A 24,488-nucleotide genomic window follows, 5' to 3' on the forward strand; every position below is an offset into this window, starting at 1 on the left:
GATTTGAGGGATTTTGGGAAAATGTGGTGCAGAAATCTTCATTTTTGTTATTTTGTTTGTTTTCTTTTTTTCTTTCAAATTCCCAAAGTTCTCTTTTCTTCTGCCGTTCTCCTTCCCCAACTCTGCCGAACTTCTGCCGAATTTTTTTTCTTTTCATTCTGCTAATTTTTGGCCATTGGTTTATTTCTTTTCTCATTTTGATTGCCAAGAATTTACTCTTTCTTGCCGACTTTTTCTTCTTCTTCTTCCATTACTGTGCCGTCTGTTATTTTCTCTTTGCTGCCATCCTGTGAGTATTGCACTCTTTCAAATTTTGTTTCTCTTGGGTTATTTTTGTTGTTGTTCCAATAGTCCCATTTTCGTTCTTTGTTTCCGTACATTCGGTAAGTTTAGGTAATTGTTTGGTTTAGACTGTTTTTGTGAATATTTGTTAAATAGGGATTTTCGACTGGTTTGCAGGTACTAACGAGGGCCAGTGATCGTTTCTCAAAGGCTTAAGTGTAGGGCTTCGGTTGTTCAAAAAAAAAGGTAGATTTGCCAATAAATTGGATAGGTATCTTGAATAGGTTTCGTTTAAGTCGATTATCGTATAAGTAATTAATTCGTGTTTCTCGTTGAATTGCTAGGTTTTGGAGTGCTCATGAGTAATTTTGCAAAGAAGCGAAACCTGTTGAGGTTGTTGGACGATAAAATAAAATGGGAAGTATAATAATGGAAGTCGACCAGTGGGACACGAATTTGGACATACCGATATTGTTAACTTTTGGTCTACAGCATTTGGCTATTCCATTTTCCTGTTTGATAGTTTTGCCTGATTTACCTATTTAGTCATTAAGCTTAAACTTATTACTGTGCAAAATTAGCCTATATGTTAATGTAATTCTATTGTGGATTTTAAATTACGTAATATATATGATTTTATGACATTATTGTTTATATTGAAAAAGGGTTCGAGCCCTACAGTCTGTAACACCCCTTACCCGTATTCCTTACCGGAACAGGAGTATGAGGTATTACTAAATTTTTAAAAATTTTTCGACACATCCTACTTATTTTTGCTTAAACCTCCTGCAAATTGAGAACACATTCCATATACCAACCAATTTATTTGTATAAACACACATATAGTTTAACTATTAATAAACACTACATTTAAAAGGGAACCATAACATATATTTCATGATATCCCACATTACTAAAGTGTCTATCATGCCATAAAATTTCGGAACACTAGTAGTAAAATACCCCAAATGTGAAGGATAGTGTAGATGATTGTTGACTTCGTTCCAATTTCCGAGTTGTTGGAAGTCACTATAACCAAGAGAAAAATAAATCGGAGTAAGCATATAGCTTAGTAAGTAAACACATGATAAATAAGTAATTACTCCCATAACTACACCAAAATATAACTTATTCATGAATAACTTTATTGTTTAGGCAATTTCCAGCAAGCTGTTTTTCTGCGTCATAGTCCTAATTATTTTTATCTGGAGTACAGGCTCCAAAGAGTTCGTAAATTTTCCCTGAAACTAGACTCATATCATTTACCATAAAATTTCAGAATTTTTACCAGCAATTGTACTTTTTTCATTACCTTCCCCTGTTTCACTGCCAAGGTTCTGACCCTTCCTCACAATTTACTTAACTTCTGTAAAATTTGAAAATGGTTTTCTTGTTTCTAATAAAAATAGATCAATAAGGATTCAGTTAATTTCATGCCATAATTATTTTTTTTTTTTGTATTTTCCAAGTTAAACAGGATCTCGAAATCATCCAGCCCTGTTTTAGTAAAATTCATTCTCCAAAATAATCTTTTGCTTATTCTATTTCTTTCATATGAAAACAGACACATCCAGCTTCAATTCATATATTATTCAGCTCCCATTCATTTTCCACCATTTATGGTGATTTTTCAAGTACCAACGCTGTTGTCAAACAGTTTAATTAATCGTCTTGTTTGATCTTTCTCCATCTCATACATGATCGATTAGTGTCCAACTCAATATTTCCCCATAAAATTTCACCATATGCAATATTCACCTTCCACACTTTTCGTTGAACACTCGAATGTAACCGTTATTGGTGGATCTCGCACTTAGCACCACCATTGAATCGGGAATCATCACTTAGCAACCCCTCGGGGAATCAGCACTAGCAACCCCCTTTCATTTCAAATATACAATGGATATCGCACTTAGCAACCCCTCGGGGGAATCAGCACATAGCAACCCCCTTTCACATTTCAAAGATATGGTGGATATCGCACTTAGCACCACCAATGAACCGGGGAATCAGCACTTAGCAACCCCTCGGGGAATCAGCACATAGCAACCCCCTTTCACATTTCAAAGATATGGTGGATCACGCACATAGCACCACCCATAAATCGGGAATCAGCACACAGCAACCCTTTTATATACAACATACTACGCTATTCCGAGTGTTCAACCCATAACCATATATTGCAACCCTTATCACTTTCCCGATTTAACAACATTTTTAGGATATGCCAAACATTTATTTAATTCCAAATAAATCTCAACATATATCAAATAATATCAAAATAATACATTAAGTCACGTGTTACTTACCTCGGTGCAAAATATCGTAATTTGCACTTTACTCCACTATCTTTCTTTTCCTCGTTGATATACTCTTCACGTCTTTCTTGATCTATATAGCAAATTTAACTCGTTAAAGTCCACATTATAAAATAATCCACCACCCAACTTTTTGAAAATTACAATTTTGCCCCCAAACTTTTGCATAATTACACTTTGTCCCCAAGCTCGGAAATTAAACTTCATCACTTATTCTTAAGTTTATAACATGCTGAACATTTTCCCTTCTATGGAAACATCAAATTCCCACTCCAACACATACTTTTGAATATTAATTATTTTACCGATTATGTCTATTTACCCGTTTTCGCTTAAAATTGCTTAGCAAAAGTTGTTTAACATAATCTCTAGCTTCATATTCCACCATAAAACAGCAAATAAACACATTTCACCTATGGATATTTTCCAAATATGAACCCTAACATGAATTAATGGTAGAATAAGCTAAACCAAGTTACCGGGACTCCAAAAATACGAAGAACATTAAAAACGGGGCTTAGAATCACTTACTATGGAGCTGAAAGCTTAAAAACCCTAAATATGGCTTCCCCTTGCGATTTCGTTCACCATGAAGAAGAGAGCATATTTTGCCATCTTTTTCCCATTTAATTCTATTTAATAACCAAATGACTAAAATGCCCCATTAAAAAAAATCTATTTCACCCATTTCTTATGTCTATTTTGTCCATCAACTAACTAATGGTCTAATACCACATAAAGACCTCCAATTTAAAATTTCATAACAATTAGACACCTCTAGATGTAGAACTCAACTTTGCACTATTTACAATTTAGTCCTTTTGACTAAATTGAGGCCCAAACGTCGAAATTTTCGAACGAAATTTTACGAAAATTTTCCGTGAAATTGTAGATCATAAAAATATAATAATAACCATACTTTCCTCGTCGGATTGTGGTCCCGAAACCACTATTCCGACTAGCCAGAATCGGGCTGTTACAGTTCAGCTGCAACACTGTCTAGTGTCGCATTCGGTACTAACTAGAGTGTAGGGATGGTGGGTTGATTATATCCCCACATAGAGTATAGGTAGACGGAGATGGAGTGTAGAGGCTGGTTGGGTAGGACCTGTATACTGTATAATCATTACTGTACAAATTATTTTACTATAATGGCCAAGCCCAACCATATGACTGCTTCTGTACTGAAATGGGCTAAGCCCAAACTGGTATTGTCACTGATACGAAAAGGGCTTAGGGCCAAACTGTGATTGTTTCTATCTGTGTTTTGTTTTTGGATTACACACTAAATTTTTGAAAACTCACCCTTCTAATTTGACTATAGAGGTAATCCCTAGACATAGGTGGATCGGTGCGGGAGAGGACTTAGAGGTAGCTACACGACTTAAATTGTTTGATTTAGTATTTAATAATGATTTTTCATTTTTAATTTTATTATGGGGTATTTTTCTGTAATAATGGCCTCTATGGATTTTTACCTAAAATTGGATTTATACTGATTTCTATTTATATCTGCTAGAAGTAGATAAGACTCGGGTTTTCAAAAGAGATGAATGATTTATCAAAATACCATACACACGCAAACTATTATTAAAAAGTTTTCGCAAAGTATAGCGTTTTAGAAATGAATCACGATTCGAGAATTAATGAAAGATAATGATAAGTTCTAAATGGAAAACGGTTTTAGAAATGATACGGTTTCAAATGCGCTTCCACATGACATCGCCAGATTCGGCCATAACGTCCAGGCCCGGTTTGGGGTGTTCCAAAGAGTTGAGGAGGTCAACCACATGCTTGTTGCCTAATCCAGATCTACCTTATACTTCTCATTTCCAGCATATACCGACCATATACTATAAATAAAGTAACATTTTAAAGTTAAAACTTTTCCATCCAAGCAACAGAATTCATGCTAAGTAAAAAATGGTTAGCAAAACTTACTTATTGGACTGACTAACAATTCAGATAACTTCTTTTGTATCCTTAGACATAAACCTAGTCATGAATTTTCTTCTGATTATTTCCAACATCGTTAGGATGGGTTGTCTCTAGCTTCTAAAATGATCTGCAAGGAGAGCAAGTCCTTAAATAGCTCCAACAACAATTATACAACATGAAGTGATAAATAGTCAGATTTAAAAATAAATTTTAACCTTGTTGAACCATTCACTGTTGTTGTTAGTAGTAGATCAGATTTGCATCTGATTGAGAAGTGGGCTCTTGACCAAGTTCTTGGACCCTTGTCATGCAGTCAAGCCTCAGTAGATTCTGACAGTGACCTTATTTCAGACATTGCTTCTTCAAATTGTCTGGAAAAGTTACTTTAGCAGCTTTCCAGTAAGTAAGATGCATAACTTAGCCTCTAAATCCTTCCATGTTTTAAAATTATTGTAAAGATGTCTGGCACAATTCTTGCTTCAGCATTACGGAACAACAAAGAAATCACTTCGATTAAACCCTGTAAAACAATTAAAACAACATGATAAACAATCATTTTTATATAAACAATTTAGCGTATACTATGACTTTATAGTACCTTTTGTTTGTCAGACATGAAATATATATTGTAGGAGTTGTCGATCTCCAAATCCCTCTGTAACAACTCGAGGAACCAAAACCATGATTGTTTGTTTCACTCTCAACTGCAGCAAAAGCCACTGGATATATACAATCATTGGCATCAACCCCAACAACAGCAGGCAAATGTGCACCATAATATCCCTTCAGCAAACACCCATCTAACCCTATAATTCTCCTACAACCAGTTAACCAACCTGATTTGCATGCTTTAAGGCATATACAAAGCTTCTGAAATAGCCTACAGTCTAAATTACAAATGGTTATTGTACCAGGGTTGCTTCTCCTTAACTCAAGTAAATAATCATATATATTGGCATATTAGGCTTTGTAATTCCCTTAAACTGGTTCCAGAGCCCTAATCTTAGCCCTCATACATTTAGTCCGAGACACTATTGTTCCAAAATCAACCCTAATATCATTTTGTAAGGATGTTAAGGAATAATTGAGATCAGCTTGAAATTTATGTAAATAATGTCTAGCCATCCACTTTGAAGTAATATTCTTATTTTTATTACCTTTTTACGCTTATAGTGGTTGACTAAGGTCTTAATTTACCAACTCTCATCCATTGGATCCTTTAAAATGTATCTACTAGGGAAAACCAAACCCTTTATCAATATAGGGTTCCTCATATCAGTTTGAAGATTGAATAGAAGGTACTTTTATTCCCATATTACCATAATCCACGTCATTATTCAAATCATCATCACTATTGCTATCAAATCATCTTCTAAACCCCAAAAACTTAAACCCAGTAAGTGGTCTAACTCTTTCTATATCATTTCACCTACTAGTTCAACCTCTGGTTCATCTACTCTATCACCATCAGACTCAAAAGAATCAGAATAAGAAGAACCTAACTCATAAGCTTTACATGAACTATCATTTGAGTCAGATGCTTCTCCTCCAAAATCTCCCCCTAAAGTATTTGTTCAACTTCAAACCCTAAACCAAAAAAGGAAAATAAAACATTATATTAGTATCAACGAATTACACAACAATTCAAACCTGAAAAATATTATATCAACTTCAGTTCAATTTCAAACAACATCACTAATGAATTTATGAACATTTTAGGACATTCGGACAGCAGTTGATATTCACATTTGGACAGCATTAAAATACATAACCTAGAACATGAAAACAGTAATCATTATTCACATCTTGACACCTGAGTTAAAATTAAAGTCCATGTTTTGGGAGACAGCAACAAAATTACTTTTCGTCTCTTCAAGAAAGTTAAACATAACACGTTTAAAAGAAAAAGAAAACACCATATTCAGATATAAAAACAAGTACTAAACTATTTTGAATAACTACATTATAATATTTTTTAACATTTCTCCATTTTGAGAGAGAGAAATTTAAACCTTAATTTACTTGTATTGGAAATAATATAAATTTGAATGGAACATGCTAAACACAGAGACATGGAAATAATAACATTGGGTATAATATAAATGATACAAACTTCAACAACAAAGATTTCAGGTTAAACTTAGGAGCAAATTCATCCCACTGTTATAAAACCGAGCAATTTAGTCTTACATTTAATTTCAAGTAAATAGGTAAAACTGTAAATGATAGTAAGATTGAAGTCCTTATCATGTTCTAAGTCAAATTTTTAGACATTCAACATTACAACATTTAAAATTTTATCTCTTCGCTTCAAAATTAAAATTAAATGTAGAGAGGAAACACTATTCCTTTTTTTTTTGCAAAATCAGTTAAATACAAAAAGATAGTTGAGAACAATCCAAACAAGTTCAAACACAGTTTTCAGAAAACAAATAAAACAAAATAGCCTAGCCAATACTACAAAGCAGACAAAAACACTTCAACAACAGACTTCCCTATTGTAATCTGCTATAAAAAACAGCAGACCATCCAGCATCAGCCACTCTACTTCAGCAGCAAAACACCAACCAACTTTAAAGAAGTTTCCCTTGACATGCCTGCCATAGCAAAAGATTCTGCAAAAATCGAGGCAACCGCCATACCAATCAAACTTGACATGAGACTACAATTCGAACCTCAACCACTACCAAAAAAAACCTCCCAAAATCACGAACAAGTTTTGTTTTATTTGTTTTTTTTTTTAAATTGTGTTTGAACTTGTCTTTTAAAAATTATGATGACTTTGCTTGAAGACTGAAAAATAAAAAGATACAGGACATAATTCTTGTTATTTGGATATAACAGCAGATAGTTTAATGGGGCCTTGCAAATCAGATCATACTGAGATGTTTAGCTTGAATGATAGGATCCATGGCCAGTCTTGAGTTTCGCGTAAGTATAATTTTTGAATTTTACTAAGGATACGGATATTCATTTGCAGGGTTAATTGTATGATTACTCGGAAAAATATGAGTTCCCACAAAATTTCAACTTAAAATAATCAATATTAATAACTAAAAGAAACGTATTAAGTTGCAGAAAAGGGATACCCACAAAGGGATTATGAACAAACAAGCCGATTCAGATCAGAAAAAATCGGATTGAGAAACCAATTATTCAAGAATGTAAAGAATTGGAAAATACAATGACTAGGAACAAAAACGATTACCATCTTCTTATTTGTTGACAACCACTTGATTTTAAGTCTTAGAACATAAATTGGTCGGTGAAAAAGACATACCTGGACCCTCCATTAAATCCTCTTTGTTTTGTATGTGAATAAAAAATTCTGATGATAATAGCTTTCTTAGTCAACTGAAAAAGAAAACTAAAAAAGGGGGAGATGAACGGTTTTTAACTATAAGGCTCCATTTGTTTGCCAGTAAAATGTTTTTCAGAAAATGATTTTGGAAAATGATTTACTTTTCTGGAAATGATTTACTTTTCTGGTGTTTGGATGAAGTTGTGTAAAATATTTTCTGTTGTTTGGCAGATTTCCTGAAAATATTTTCCAGAAAAGCTGTTTTTACATATATTAATAAATTTATATATATTAATAAGTTTATATTTTAAATTGTTTTTACATATATTGCAATGATTTATGGATAAATAAATAAATCAAATTAAATATATAATAATACTCAATTATTAAGCTAGAATATTAACCGTCATGAATTGAAAACATCTAAAGTCAAATAATAATATTATCCAAATACGTAAATAGTAGTACACCACATAATAACTACAACATTGTCCAAGTGCATAACTAATATTACACCACATTTAAAGTATCAATAACTTCAACCTTGAGAAAATTTTGAAGCCAAATTTTTCTATGCTTCTTACTTTTAACTAAAAAAGCTTTGGCTTCGGATTCATGACTCACTAGATAATCAAACACAGAACACAGGAAGTCATCATCAAATCCTTCTTCTTCCATCGACATCACTTCTTCATAAAGATGTGTTGTCTTATCCGCAGTAAATTGTTCCAAAGCATTAGCAATTTTGTCAAGTTGTTCACCCACAAATTTAATTTGTTCATCAACAAAACTTTCTTGAACATTTTTTCTTTTACGTTTGGATGTGCCAGATCAAGATACTTTTGTTCTTACCACTTCAGTCTCTTCATTGTCGCAGTCTATAGGCACTGAATCTTGGTTACCATCATTCAAATATATGTAAGCAAATGTTCTGGCAAAACTCCCTGTTGTCATATCTTTGCCAACAACCAAAGTCATTTCATCATAATGATCAACGCTTTTATTCAAAAACGGTTCATACTTCTTGTGTGTCTGTTGGATAGTATACACAATTAGAATAACAAGTAAAAAACAATTGAAATATACTTAACATATATATACATATATTACCATCACTGCTGCATCATATGTCGCTCTATCACATGTGATCATTTTCATGTTATCATCCCATCCAAAACCACTTTCACCTCAAATTTTGCATATAATCTGTCACTGGTTTTTTTACAGTCCTCAAATGATTTTCCACATGCTTTGCATCGCATTAGACTTGGAATCTTTCAAAAATAGCTTTGACAAATCGATTAATAGAAACTACTTTGAAAGTATTAGAAGGTTTATTTCCTTTTGGGCCTCCTCTGCTAGAATTTCAAGAAAAACATGTTCCATCGGTTTTGTCCACCTGAATTGCTTAGAGGTCCCTTCTTTGTTGCCCTTACCCATTCTACATTAATAATTGTCATTGTCAATCATTTTAATATCCAACAAGCTTAAAACATAATAAATTCAATATCTAACAAGCTTAAAGCATAATCAATATCTAACAAATTCAAGACATAATAATTTCAAAATCCAACAAACTAAAATTTCAATATCATTATCCAACCAACATTAACAAAAAAAATAATTTTAATACTAAACATACATAACATAAAAACAATAACCCTAAGCCCTAAACCTACCTAATATTTCTAGCCATATAATCAGTTCACATAGTTTGTGCAATTTCGTCTCTCTTAGCAGACTATTCTCTTGCTTATTCTCTTTCTTCTCGCTCCGTAAGAGTTGGTATTATCAAATCAGACTCAGACTCCTCGTATAATCCTTGATTAAGTAAATCATTAGGATCAACTCCCATTATATGATTATGAATGCTACAACAAACCAAAACTATATCTATTTAAGTTTGAAAATTTCAAAATGGTTCAGCATCTAATACACGAAACCGTTTCTTCAAAATCCCAAAAACACGTTCAATAGTGATTCGCAATGATGAATGTCGAAGATTAAAGAGTTCATTTGCATTTTCAGTCCCCTGAGCACTAAAATTTTTTAAATGATATCGGACACCACGATATGGGGTAATATATCCATTTCGGATGCCATATCTAGCATCAACAAGATAACATTTACCTATATTTTACAAAACATAATTAATACTAATAAATTATGAGCTTACTAGAACTATTTGGTATTTAATGATAATTATTACATTCCGGAATTCTTAATCTGCTTGGGCGTGAAAGTGCATACTTAAAATACGAGAATCATGTGCACTACCATCCCAACCAGCTAGAACATAAGAAAAGTTCAAATCAAATGTAATGGCAGCCAATACATTTTGTGTCATCCCCCCTTTACGGCTAAGAAATCTTCCTTGAATGCTAAGTGGAACGGATGCACGAACATGAGTTCCATCTAATGCTCCAATACAATCTTTAAAATAAGGATAAAACCTTGGATTGTTTTTGATTTCACTAGGAGTTGACTCATCATATAATCTAATAACTAGTTTATACAATTTCAAAATGGCTCTCAATACAACCCTAAAGTAACGATGAACTGTCTCAGTTGATCTATAATATCTAGATCTAATCACTCGAAACCTTACATTATGACCAATTATATGTAAAAATATAACTACTTGCACCCTAATATTCACAGATTTAGTTGATTGTAACAAATTATTCATACTAAGAATATCACACAAATTAAAAAAGGCAATCGGTCTCATCCTTATCACATTAATACAATGTTGATCACCACTATATAAAATACTATTAATATAATTTATCTTTCATAATCTCGATTCACACGAGGGTGAGAAGTAATTTCCTTTCTAGTTTTAAATTTTTTAATCCAAAGAGCCCCAAAAGCTAAAACTGAAGCCACGACTCCGACAATTGCATTTTGATCTTGACTACAATCCATCTACACAAAATAATGCCACATAAATATCACATATATGAATAAAGCTACCATGACTAAAGTGCATACATACATATATTCATTAAAATTGATTATTAAGGTGTCAACAAAGAATTTTAAACTGTCTTTTGTTTGAAAGTATTTCCTTAGGTGCTGTTTGAATTATTAATTTTTCTAGATTTTCAGATTTGCCTTCATATCCTCTTTCTGATTGTTTCTTGTTTGTTTTTTTTTAATGGTTGGCCTAAAGAATAGTGGAGTAGGTCATGCCATTTACTTAATCCTCAATCTTGGAAGAAAACCAATATTAAATTCCATGTAAAATTTGGTGTTTGATCTTTGTTTTCATTTTGGATAGTTGCTATGCTTAAATTAATGAAAGGACGTGCTAACTTAAATTAAAAATTGATATGACTTTTAGAGAATCTCCCAATACATTACATCATTTGTTTTTAAACCCACAAGTTCTTTCAACCTAAAAATATGAGAAAATACAGAGAAAGAAATGAAGCAACAGTAGCATTTGATATATGGGATTGTGGCAGCCAAAAACTATTGTGGCATCAATTGGTTAGAATCTACAGCTATAAGCATCATAAGACTAGCCAATTGTCGATATATATGACAGATTTCATATGCACAGTTCTCCCACTCCACTACACCTTATCTTTATATGTACAGAAGGTGCGACTTTTAAAAGTTAGGACTTTTCAACATCCTAGTTTCTACAAGCAAAAATATTTTCCATCAACGCTATAAAAGAAATACTTAAATAATTGAAGCCTAGATACCAGAAACATCCAAAAAATTTTCTGGCATGTTTCAAGAAATTGCTTGACAATTGAATCTGTTCTACCCAATTCCCATGGAAAAGTATTACCTGAAAGTGCCTATCGCGGCCTTGCTAAGAATTGCCACCAACTGAGTCTCCTTCAACTATGAAAATCTCTGCATAATGTAACCATAAAGATAATTTTTAGACACTCACAAGTAGCAGATGGAATGCATTATCATTTATTTTGAAGCATGTAGAATCCACAAAAATGAAAAATAAAGTCCTAGTTAACTTAATCCCTCAACCAGTATAATTTCATTCTCTAAGAACTGAATTTTCTTGAAAAGATATGCTACATGGCTTGGTTCAGATATTTGCTATTTTAATTACAATACTAAAACCAAAAGGACACCAAATACCTTGGTTCTTAACATGGAATTCCAGAACCTAAAATATCCTATGCAATTGCACATTAATACCCCTCCCAAAGTTCAAGCAACATAACATCATCTAATCGTAGGCAAAAATATTTAGAGAGAAACTACTATTTGCTCAGTATTCAGAAAGAATATATAGAAAGGTGCAAAAACCATTCAAAGGGAAAAAGTTCATAGAAGTATGTACAACAAAACTATATCTCATGTAAGGATGTTGAGAAGGAGAAAATAATAAAGACAGAAAAACCTTCAACAAAGAGAATTTGAAAAATACTATGCATTCAAAAATATACCATATTTTTGAACAAATTATACCATTCAAAAACTATCGATGACCAATCTTGAACAAAATTGCAGCCAATTCTATCTAGATAAAGTGAGAAATAGAACCCTAAAACTTTCTTCACAACAACTACACATCACCACAACTACACATCAAGATTTTATAAACGGATTAACACATGCAAAGCAATAAATTGGAAAAAGCTCTGATTTCGGGGGTCTAAAAAATCAAAATGGGAGAGATTATTAAACGATGAGTTAAAAATGATAGGGGAAGAAGTGTGCTTGGAGGAGCGAAGGAAGCGAGAAATGAAACGATTGGATTGCAAATTTCCAAACAATACTTTACTAGTTTTTCGTTTCAACAGAAAGGAACAGGAAAAATAAATGAAAAATTAAAATTCAACAGAAAAGAAGATTACCAGTCTTGTTTTTGCGGTAGAACCTCTAACGCTTTCAGCCGAAGAGGAACAGGAAATTTTCTAAGAAAGAGAGAAAGAAATTTGGCTGAGAAAGAATGAAGGAAGGAAAAAGGGGATCTGCCTGATAGCTTTAGGAAAATGTCTTACAGAAATTGAAACGGTAAGACAATTTCCCAAAATGTAAGCCATTTTACCCGTATTTGGGAATTCATTTTCCAAATGGAAAATGTTTTCCGGCAAACAAACACTGGAAAACTGGGAAACAATTTCTAGAAAATAAAATAGTGGCAAACAAAAGCACCCTAAGATTTAGGGTTTAAAATTTTTAATTAATTAAATTTATTTAATTAAAAATCTATTCTCATCCCATTAGGAAATCCAAGTTGGCACTTAAAATCTAGTTGGACTGCCACGTAGGATTACCGTTAGGGAGATAACGGAACTTAACGGAAGAGTGATCACTTCATAACATAATAATAACATAAGTGACTAAAACATAATATTTCAAACATAAGTGACTAAAATGTAACTTGAGGCAAATAAAAGTGACTATTTTTATAGTTTACCCTATTTATTAATGTAACAATGGGTTCAAATGATTGTTATGTCAAAAAAATAAAAAAAGTATTATCAGTTCAAAAGTATCTTCAAATTCATGTTTATATATATATATATAAAAATTTTTAATCTCACATGCATTGTATGTGACTTTAAATATTTAAAACTTATAATATAATAAAAATAATTAAAACATAGCAATTATTTTAATAATTTAAATATTATAATAAAAATCCTAATTATTTTTAAAGTATTAAAAAATCATATTTATTATTAAAGTATTTGTACAATACTAAAAAATAGATTTATTATAAATTACTACTCTATGCTTTTCAACTTTCAATTCGGAGAAATAAATGATAACCTCGATTCAAAAAATGAAATAATTTAATTTCTGTTGAATTTGAAAGTGAATATATAAATTATCATGTTCATTATTTTTGTCAATTTATCTTACTTTTAATTAGTATAATTATAAATTTAGTCTTCAATATTGACATATTTTATCAATTTAACATTGATTTTAAAAATAAAAAAATTTTAACTCTCAAACATTTACAAATTCTATCAAAAAAAATATTTGAAAATAAAAAAATATAAAATTAAAAATCTAAATATATAAAATTAAAAATATATTAAAAAAATGTCAATACATCTGAGCAGGATCTCCACGAAAGCAATGGGTGGTTCAAGTTTATCCACACATGCTGAATTGAAGGATCCCATTCAGGATTTGAAAAGCATCAAACATCTTCCAGTCCCAAAGCCTCACCCACTCATCATATGTATCCCAACCAACATTAAGATTTTTTATTTTTTATTTTAACATACTTCTTAATTTTGAGATAATTTTTTAACATTAATTTCATTTTATATTCTTATTATATCTGTTCTTTTTTGTATAAATATATAATGCGCTTCAGCGCATTCGAACTCATGTTCTCCTGCATTGACAACAACAATACCAATGTCAATGCCAATCAAACTAAGACTCAATCTGCTTGAGTTTTTTTTTAAATTTATAATATTTTGAAGTTTATTTTATTTTTAGTTTTTAGATAATGTTTTATAATAAGGACTATGGCTCCCTTTCGATTATAAATGAATCATGATGAGATTGAACATGTTATAATTATTTTTTTCATCGGTAAAAAAAATGGTTTAGAAAACATTTAATGAAATCACAGGGAGATTACTCTCACCGCACTGCACCCCTTATTTACATGAAAGGTGAATAAATATATAAAACTTATTACAAAATTTATATGAATTAATTATAAATAAAAAGATAAAAATAAAAAATAAATTCTAATTTAATTAATAAAATTTAATATGAAATATATTTTAAAGTATTTACTTTGTATACATAATTTAATGTCTTTAATGGTCATTTTTAATTCTCATTTCACCATTAGAATTGTGTTAGACACATATCTCACAATTGATTTTAATCTCGCTACCATTGTTGTTTTTAATCTCATAAGAAGGGAGTCTAAATTAACAAAATGTATACATGATAGAAGCTAACTTTGTTAATTTTTTAGAATCAAACTCAAATTGACATAAAATGTAAATCTCGGGGGCTAAATTTGTCGTTATACTAAGAAAAAGATAAATTGACAAAAAGAACGAACGTCATGATTAATTATACTTAATTACTCACTTTCAAAATTGATAAATACTAAATTGCTTCAATTTTAGAGAAACTGATTTACTCAATATCAAACTTGAAAAGGACCGAAGAACTCCATTTACGAAGGACTTGCATTGTTAGATACTAAATCCAAACCTTGGGCAACTCCATCTCTCACTTGATGATGATGATATGTTTAGGTGGAATATTATTTTTTTCACATGTCTTAATTATTAATTAATTATATATTAATCACAATTGGTAATTTTAACTATTCACATGACTTATTTTGAGGTAAAAAAGAGAAAAATTTTCACTTATTTTGAAGAAGTCTTAATTTTTACAAAAGTTTTTACTTATCTTTTTAATTGCATGTTTAAATTTGTACTAATTATTCTTTATTTTATATCTAAAAATTGTAAAACGTGTTAAATAAACTTTTTGCTCGTGCTATTACAATAGTAACTAAAAATAGCATAAAATTATTACCTTTTATTGAAACAATAACAGCTACCGTAACAGAACAAATTAGTCCACTGACAAAGCTGATACGGTCTTAAAAAAACATTCACACTGATTACACAATACAACCATCCTCATCATCATTCCATCAACCTCTCCAGAACCAATTTGAGAACAGCAGGTGCATCAACTGTGACCGCCACCTTCACCGATGGTTGATCGGACCACTTCGTAATTTCAGCAAACCTGCTCAAATGCATCCCACTCAATAACGAACAATCATACATCATTACAGAATTTGAAGGATACAACTGCATGTCTACACATTATATCTACTTTATCTCCTATCCAAGACAAGCACAACATCACTGCATAGAAAAAGCTTTCATATACAATTGATTTCCTTTACTTTGTATCACTTCATCCAGCAGCTTATTCCATTTTCAAACATTATAAGTCATGGCTTAATAAGAGAATCCTGAAACTGACATGTCATGATACTGTAAAGCTTATTACTCTTTCTCTGCAGTCAAGTGTGGCTCAAATAGGGCCTTTGTTAAGTTACTCAAAGGAGTCGGTTTTCTTTATTTACAAATTATGGTTAACAGTTTTTTTCGACTACTAGCTGCTGCAATTAAATATTCTAATAAAGCTCATTTAGTCTCCTTCAGTTCCAATACACACACAAAAAATATCTAACCTCTTCTGCTTGTTGTATAATAGTGTTAGTCCCCGTGTGATGCCATTTGTTTGAACTCTGACAGCACCCTCCACGTAGGTGATAAGTGAAGGATTAATGGCTGCAAGCATGGCTGTTGGATCATGAAGGTACACACCTGCAGAATGGTAGTGAATAAATTAGAAAGTTCACAGTTCAGCAGAAATCCCTTAACCATTTCCAGCAGACGAACCTTTTGTGCTGTATGCATCATGATGATAATTGAAGTACACCTCTAGTATCTTCAACAAGTACTGAGCAAATTTTCCTTTTGAACTAGCCAATGTTTCTCGGTCAGAATCTAAAATATGACAAGTTTGATTAAAAAAAAAAACAGGTGGAAACTCAAAAGAAAGAATAAAAAAAATGAGGAAAGAAGTTCCAGAAATTAAAATTATAAGGTGTTCACATAGACCTATAGATAATAGAATAATCCTCGCTAACAACATATTGACAAAGATAGAGAAATAGCCAAAATGAGTACCTGTCAAAATTACTTGATGAGTTACATTTATCCCTACAGCCAAAACATCTGCTCCACTTGTGAACACAATATCTGCAGCATCTGGATCACCAAAGATCTGTCATTCAATTCAGCATTTGGAACAAGATGTAAGACAGAGTGTATGCAGCCATGACACTAGCATGCAAAAACATTGAAGCGTCAAAAATTCAAATAAAAGGTTTATTTTCTGAGTTTTTCCTTTTATGAACACCATCTTCAACTGTTGAAATCATATGCACACCTAACATCTTAAGAAGTAAAAGTTATATCAGGTAGAAAGAACTTTTTTTTTTGAAAGAGGGTAGAAAGAACTTGAAAAGGTTAAGAAGAGCATATATTCTTCCAACAGTTGCTATTTTTCTATGCAAGTTAGAAAGGTTAAAATATATTGTGAAAAAAAAAGTCTAATCTGATAAATTAAAGTGTTGGAGACAGCAAAATAGATACCAAAATTTTGAGAAACTTACATTGGCCTCGGCTGCTGGATTCACATTTCCATTTACTGCAAAAGCACCACCAAGAAGAACAATTTGCCCAATGTTTTTAACAAATGATGGATCTTGTTGAATAGCCTGCTCAATATAGAATCTAAAACGAAATATTAGGGATGTCATTTAAAAAGAAAAGCATGCCACAATAGTAGAAAATGATCAAGAATCAGACCAGTGCAATATTTGTTAGGGGCCCCAATGCCACCACAGTGACCTTCCCAGGATAGAGCTTTGCTTGCTCAACAAGGAAATGAGTAGCTGACATGTCAATAGGCTTTCCTTCAGGTGGAGGGAAATTTTGATTGCCAAGCCCATCAGCACCATGGACAAAATCAGCAATACGAAGTTTTTTATCTTCCTGGGTGCAAAACTAATCGTCGGTTTAATTAGAATGACACTATCATAGAAGTCACTGAACATTGTTAATATATATACACACATATATGTGTGTCCAAAATCCAAAAGTTGAATGACACTCGTGATTCACCATCATTCAAGTAGTCTTTCATAATCAAAATACAATAAAATATACCACATCCATTTCTGCAGAAACTAAAATTCAAGTTCAGAAAGCTTAATGTCCTATGCGTATACAACTAAAGAAACAACATAATCACTTTCAATACCAGCCATGAATCTAATTGTTCTGACGCCTTTGAACAACAACATTTTAAAACTTGATTTTGTTTATCAATATTTGTTTAAGAAAATTTGAAACCAAGAGATGATAATTTAGTATTTGTAAAAGTTAGATAAAAACATGGAATACATAAATTGGTAGCGCTTGCAATTATAATATTGGCCCTGTTAAAACTTTGACCTGTATAGTTTATATAGACAGTTTAAGATAGTAGTTGACAGTATTAAACCGGAATGGTATATTCTTAAATACAGAAAGACCCTTGCATGCCTATGGAATATGTATTTCCAAAAAACATGCCAATAGAAGGAAAGACAGTATAAATATTTCATATCATGTTCTCTTAGCTTCCAGGTTCAACTCAAACAGAAAGAAGGTCAAGGCTGATGGATTAACGACTAAAATATTAATCAACCCAGAATTTTAGGGGATTGCGAGGTATGGAAGGTGAACAAGACAAAGACAAAAATTTGGAGAGAGTAGGGACATTGAGGATAAGTGTACATACAGTGATGGTAACATGTGATCCTTCCGCCACAGGGATGTCGGTCCTGTCTGCAACCTCTAGCTAGGAGACAAGCAGCCAAGCAAAGCAATCCACATCAAAGTTCAAACCAATGCCAACTAATCATGAAAGAAAAATAAATCAGAGTAGAAAGAACGATCTGTTACCAAATGTAAGGCATTCCTCGTGGCCAAAGTAGTGTAGACATTGCCATAAATAGTGGTGAGTCCGATGACCTCCACTTCAGGAGACCTCAGAGCCACAAATATCGCCATAGCATCATCTGCATCATCCGGTTGAATCACAAAGAACAAAGATAGACATCAAGTCATTCGAGCAACACTTAAAGTAACAAAAACGAAAGATATAGTCGATTTATCTTGGTTCTTGGGAAAAACCTAAGCATCAAATGGATTTATGTAAAAAATTTCCAATATTTGAACACATAATCTCTTGCTTAGATTTGCTAGAATGTTAACGTTGATGTGAACTGCGATTGCGTCTAGAAGCCTAGAATTCGTTTGATACTCTCTATTCAGGCGAAGTCCTATTTGAGCTTTACTAGCTTTTCTATGAAATTTCAAAAAAAAAAAGAGAGAGAGAAAGGATACAGTATAACAACAGCAGAAACAGATTCAGAGAGACTATTTAGAGATCTAAAAAGATAAACAGATAAGATAATTTAAATTGCAAAGATCAAATTCGAATCGAGTAATAGGTCATGATTACCGATGCCAGGATCAGTGTCTATGATGATCTTCTTCGGTTCTCCTGCTGCTGCCGCCATTGGCGTTTAGGAGTTTTCTTCTCTGATAGGTGGTAACCTCAAGCCGTGGAAGACTGAAATTATTGAAAGAGAAAGCAAGGAAGAGATTAGGAAATTTGTGCTAAGCCTGAAACCATGGTAAAGTTGGGGTAGTTGGGATCCGATCCATATTAAAATATATTTTTGTTTTGTTTTTTTCCGCCAAATTCTGGGAAATTAATTCCTATATTTTAATTTATCCAAAATTAGTAATTAGTTTTAGAATGATAAACTACACTGTACATCATTTAACTCTTATAAGTTTTCATTTTGGGTACAGAAAGATTTTACATTTTAAGCACTTTCATTAAAAATAGTTTTCATTTTGGTCACTCATCAATTATTAAATGTTATTGTATACTCATTTTAGTTACACAACTTTAATAAATTTATATTTTGATTACTCATTTTAGTTACACAATATTTATCGGTTGAAAGTTTTCTATGTAAAACGAATAATTACAAATTTTTTATTTTTGTCAAACTTAACATGCGTGATTTGTTGCACACACGTTGGTAAAAAAATAGGAATGTAAAATATTTATTTAAATCACAAGATCGAACTAGAACAATATAGATATATATATATATATATAATTTGAAAAACAGAAAATTGAAATAAAAATTGGATCGAAATTTTATACTCGAAGGTAAGCAAAAAAAACCGATTGGTAGTTGAGACATGTTTTCACAGTCTTCTTAAGACAAATTCGGGCGCTCCTTTGGTGCTAGAGAAACATTGGTCAACCAACACGAAACCGCTCCTTTAATCCATTAGAATCGAGTAATTTTAAATAAAATTAATTTCGATATTAGATGAACACGAAAAATATAAAAATTGGGTCAAAATAAGTGCTCCGGCATCTAGCTAATGCATTAGAACATTTGTACCCTCCATGCTTGATAATGGTACGATCGAATTTAAAGTAGAATGCGAAGATGCTTATTTAAAGGGTAAACTATACAAATAGTCATCTAATTATGTTTGCGTTTCTCTATTGGTCATCTAGTTTTAAAAATTTTCAATTTAGATATTAATGTTTGAATTTGTTCATATTTTGATTACCTGTCATTAAGTTGATAGGGGAAAACCTTTTTCTAAGTTGTAGAATAGCACATTTAATCTTCAATACTTATATACTCTATCAAATTGATCCTAATTCTAAATAATTCAATAAATTTAACCCTTCACATTTACAAATTCTATCCATTTGATCCTCAAACTTCCTAATCAAAACTTTCAGCTTTTAAAACAGAGACATTACATGTCTATAATTTTGTATATTTATTGTATACAAATAAATTTTATATCATCAATATTTTAAAAATTCGATCATCACTTTTTATATATATAGATCATGTTTGCCAAGTTTTGAATAAAACTAGAATACCGCACTGTTTGTTTTATGTAAAAACTTTCAACTTTTAAATAAATCTATATTGTATATAAAACTTTTGACTGAATTTGTGTCATGAGTCAGCTGGGCATCAACTTAATTAGGAAAAGTCTAAAATACCATTTTTAATACACAACGAATATTATTATAAAAGATTTCTTTTGTCTTTTAATAGTTTATATAAAATCTTTAAAATAATTTACTTAAAAATACAAAACTCAAGTTTGAACTTTACATCTTAAGGTAGAAAAGCCTCAACCATTACTTAAAGAAAATGTTCCTTTTTTTAAGTTTAAAGTGTAACATCCCTTACCGAGCGAGTATCTAAATTTGAGTAAGAAATGTTATATTTCAAGACAAATATTTTATTCAAGAATCAAATTTATTATTCAAGCTCTACTCATCATTTATATTTTTTTAAAGTCATTTAAGACTTTTACAGATAATTTTTAGGCTTTCTTTAAAGTTTAATTGCATTCAGGGTTGATTCGGAACACATTCAGATGAAAAAGAACAAGGCAGAGGAAAACAGAGCCAGTGCCACAACATCATGGGGCTAGTATTGTGACACTAAATTCTCGGATGCTCATGTTGCGGCATATTGTGGCCAGTGTCATAACTCTGAATCCTCTTATACTAAACAAGTCAAAACTTCTTTATATTTGTGCTAAGATCAACACCACATAATCCAATACAAAGTACCAATCAATTTAAATCCATATAATACTTCAATTTATCAAAAAAATTATACTTCTTTAATTCATCATATAACAATTACTCAATGTCTCAACGGTTTCATTTAAATTTGTCTTACATATTAGTAATTTCATCATTTATATCAACTTTTTAGCATTATAACTCTTCTATTATTTTCCTTCTCTTCTCCATTCCACATCCTATATGTACATGTACATGTATAATAATATTTGGCTTTTAGTATAGCATGCCCATTTGTAATATTAATTATTCTTCCACTAATTACATAGATACTCTTAACAATACTATCTACTTGAGTAGTAGTCACTAAATAATTTATATTTTGATCTATAGATTTCGAAATTAAGATCCGCTTGTTGTTTTTGAAACTGCACTCAATGAACTTTTTACCATAAAATTTTTAGAAGTTTATAAAAGTCAATTAATACAATTATTTTCTTCATTTCATCCCTTGTTCTGCTGTTAAGCAACTCTGATCCTTCTTTGCTAAAAAGATATTTATCTTTCAATATAAGATTCGTATAATGTTTTCGTTGTTTCTCTTAGAAATAGACTCATTAATCTTCTAGAAATATAAATTTCATCTCCTAAATATATTTTTTAAACAATTTTTAATGATTTTTTACAGTCAAAACAGAGGAACTTGAAATCAATCTAACATTGCCTCACTTAAATTTATTTATCTTATGGTCTACAATTTCATTGCTTACACCATTTCTTCTATACAAAACTAAACTTAGTAGACTTTAATTTCATATTTGATTAAACCTCTAACTCAATTTCTATAATTTTTGGTGAACTTTCAAATTTGAACTAATGTTATTGTCCAAAACTGTTTTAATGAAAATTTTACTTATTATCACTCATACCAAAATTTAACACTTATTTCACTTATCAACCATACAAGATACATAATATTGTACTTTTCACTATATTAACCTAAAACAGGAAGAAAAGAAAAAATAACCCAAATCTTTTTCGAGGAAAACCCATCTCGCCGAAAAGGGATGTTGCAGCTCCTCTCACTCTTGCTCTTGTGTTCTTTGGTTAAAAAAAGTGACAAGTGGCGGAATCTCATTAGGTAAAAGTGCCACATCGATGAAAACATAACGCCGTTAAGATCAGAGGCCACTTTAGTTAACAAAATAAAGTATAAGGGCCACATTAAAACAAAACCTAAAATACAGGGTCAATGGTCCCATTATCCTTAAAAACAATGTTCTAGATCTATTTGATAAATACATTTGATCATTTAAAACAATATATGCTTGATTGAAGGTTTGAAATCTTCAAATATTAATTGTATGGCAAAAATTCAAAATTTTGATAATACTAGTTTAATCCTCTCCTTATATTAATATATTTTTATATTATATTTATATGATTTTCAATATGGTTTAGTAAAATGTATATTTATTACATAAAAATAAATCTTATATTTATTCCTCAAAAATATTTATATTACAAGTATGCTATATTTACACAAATGGAGAGTTTTTTTTGGGGGGTTACAAATTTATGGATGTGGAGTATTTTTGTTTTAAAAGCTAAAAGCTTTGATTCGGAAGTTTGAGAATTAAATTGATAGAATTTGTAAATGTGAAGGGTTAAATTATTGAATTATTTAGAATTAGGATCAAATTGATAGAATATGTAAGTATTGAGGACAAAATGTGTTATTATGCCATTTAGAAAAAGGCTTTCCGTTATCAATTTAACGACAGGTGACCAAAACAGGAATGAATACAAAGTTTAGTGCCTAAATTGAAAATTTTTAAAGTTGGGTGATCAAAATTGGAACACGAGCATAGTTAGGTAACCATTTGTATAATTTACCTTTATATTCAAATTTGATTTAATAAAAACTTAAATTTAATTATATAATTATCAAATCGAGCTTGAGCTATGGATCAAACTGAATTTGAACTCTGTAATCAAACTTTTCATTTTAATATATTTTTTTGTACTATGAAATTATGTTTTTATCCTTACCATATAAAAATAGCTCAAATATAATTAAATTTAATCGAGTTCAAACTCAAATAACTCGATTAAATATTGAGTTTAAGCTCAAGTTGAATTTAAACTCGAGTTCAAAATTTTAGTAATTAAGTAGTAGAGAAAAACATATGATAATGTATATAATAATCAATCTTGATTTAAAATTTTTTTTATTTAATTTTCGAAAAGTTTCTAAAGAAATTTGGTCATTGTGCATGTGTATACGACTCTGGTTATCTGAAGTTTAGTATCTTAATGTGTATTAATTATGACTATGTATATGGAAGTTATTTATGAATTGGATTGGCATAAATATTGGTTTTATGAATATAGCATATGAAAGACGTTTCAAAGTGGCAGCCGATAAGCATTGCTTCACTAAATCACTAGTCTTTATATTTTATAGTTACATCAAATCGAAATCAAACCTTAAATTGGAAATTTAGATACATTTTACCTTTTTTATTTAAAATATGAATAAATTAATCTATGCGAGAAATTAAAGTAAGAGGATCGAACCATTTCTTTTGACTCTTTTTCAAATTCAATAAATTTTAATTGATTGTATATTTCATTATAGTCCTATGATTCAGAGTATCATTTTCTATTGGATCCCTTTGAATTCTATATTTGAAGTCCAAAAGAGTTGTAGATGGATCAGCGAGTTCACCAATCATTAAAGGTTCTAGAACCGCTAAGCCCATTTTACAAGCAATAGTATCGAGAATTACTACTGGAAAAATATATAAAAGATCATTGGGCCATGTGAGTTCCCCATAATAATTATGACCCATACATTTAGCTAATTTAGCTCTTAGTACAGGATCGTTCAAGTCAGGCTTTTTTGTTATTAATATAGGTGAATTTTTCTAGATCCATCACCTAAAGGAATCGGACATGATAATTTTTCATCATTCGGCTCAAACAAAAGTCAATCGAATCAAATGGATACTATTATTTTTTATTAGAAATAATTAATTCTCTTTAATCTATTGTATAGGGACTAATTTACTCATTTTTTGTGAAGAAAGAACAAAATACAATCCAACTCCTAATATAAGTACCTCCATGATATTTTTACCACCTTAAATTCCATTAAATTATTTCATAGTTTATTGCTTGGCTCAACAAAAATCCATCTTTCTTTTATTTTAAAAAAAAGGAAAATTCCAAAAAATAAGGGACAATTGCCTATATAAAAGAATAACTCATAATGACTTATTTTGCCTTCTAACTTAAAAAAAATAAATTAACTTTCTATTTTATTTTTTATTTTTTTATCATTGAACTTAAAATTTTTGTCAAATAACTCCAAATATGAATTGAAAAGTTAATATTTTTTAATTTTGTTAGACACTGCATACAAACAACGACAT

General features: G+C 30.8%; 1 protein-coding gene and 1 long non-coding RNA gene across 3 annotated transcripts; both read right to left on the reverse strand.

Moving 5' to 3' along the window:
* Positions 1–8,207: 8,207 nt before the first annotated feature.
* LOC121215909 (uncharacterized) lies at positions 8,208–12,983 on the reverse strand. Its single transcript, XR_005911897.1, has 4 exons — positions 12,681–12,983; positions 11,645–11,712; positions 8,950–9,280; positions 8,208–8,871 (listed from the first exon to the last, which is right to left on the reverse strand). It is a non-coding gene; the product is annotated as an uncharacterized lncRNA (long non-coding RNA).
* A 2,360-nt stretch (positions 12,984–15,343) lies between these two features.
* On the reverse strand, positions 15,344–19,156 carry LOC107899602 (probable uridine nucleosidase 2). 2 transcript variants are annotated; one of them, XM_016825364.2, is made up of 9 exons: positions 18,922–19,156; positions 18,360–18,475; positions 18,196–18,255; positions 17,220–17,405; positions 17,024–17,128; positions 16,536–16,632; positions 16,245–16,352; positions 16,034–16,169; positions 15,344–15,579 (listed from the first exon to the last, which is right to left on the reverse strand). In XM_016825364.2, the coding sequence occupies exons 1-9, from the start codon at positions 18,977–18,979 to the stop codon at positions 15,474–15,476; spliced, it is 972 nt and encodes a 323-aa protein (XP_016680853.1). In that variant the 5' UTR covers positions 18,980–19,156; the 3' UTR covers positions 15,344–15,473. The 2 variants fall into 2 exon arrangements, with proteins under 2 accessions (XP_016680853.1, XP_016680852.1); XM_016825363.2 differs by having other exon boundaries at positions 17,220–17,417.
* Positions 19,157–24,488: the final 5,332 nt, after the last annotated feature.

This window comes from Gossypium hirsutum, chromosome D04 (genome assembly GCF_007990345.1).
Source record: "Gossypium hirsutum isolate 1008001.06 chromosome D04, Gossypium_hirsutum_v2.1, whole genome shotgun sequence".
Taxonomy (NCBI): domain Eukaryota; kingdom Viridiplantae; phylum Streptophyta; class Magnoliopsida; order Malvales; family Malvaceae; genus Gossypium; species Gossypium hirsutum.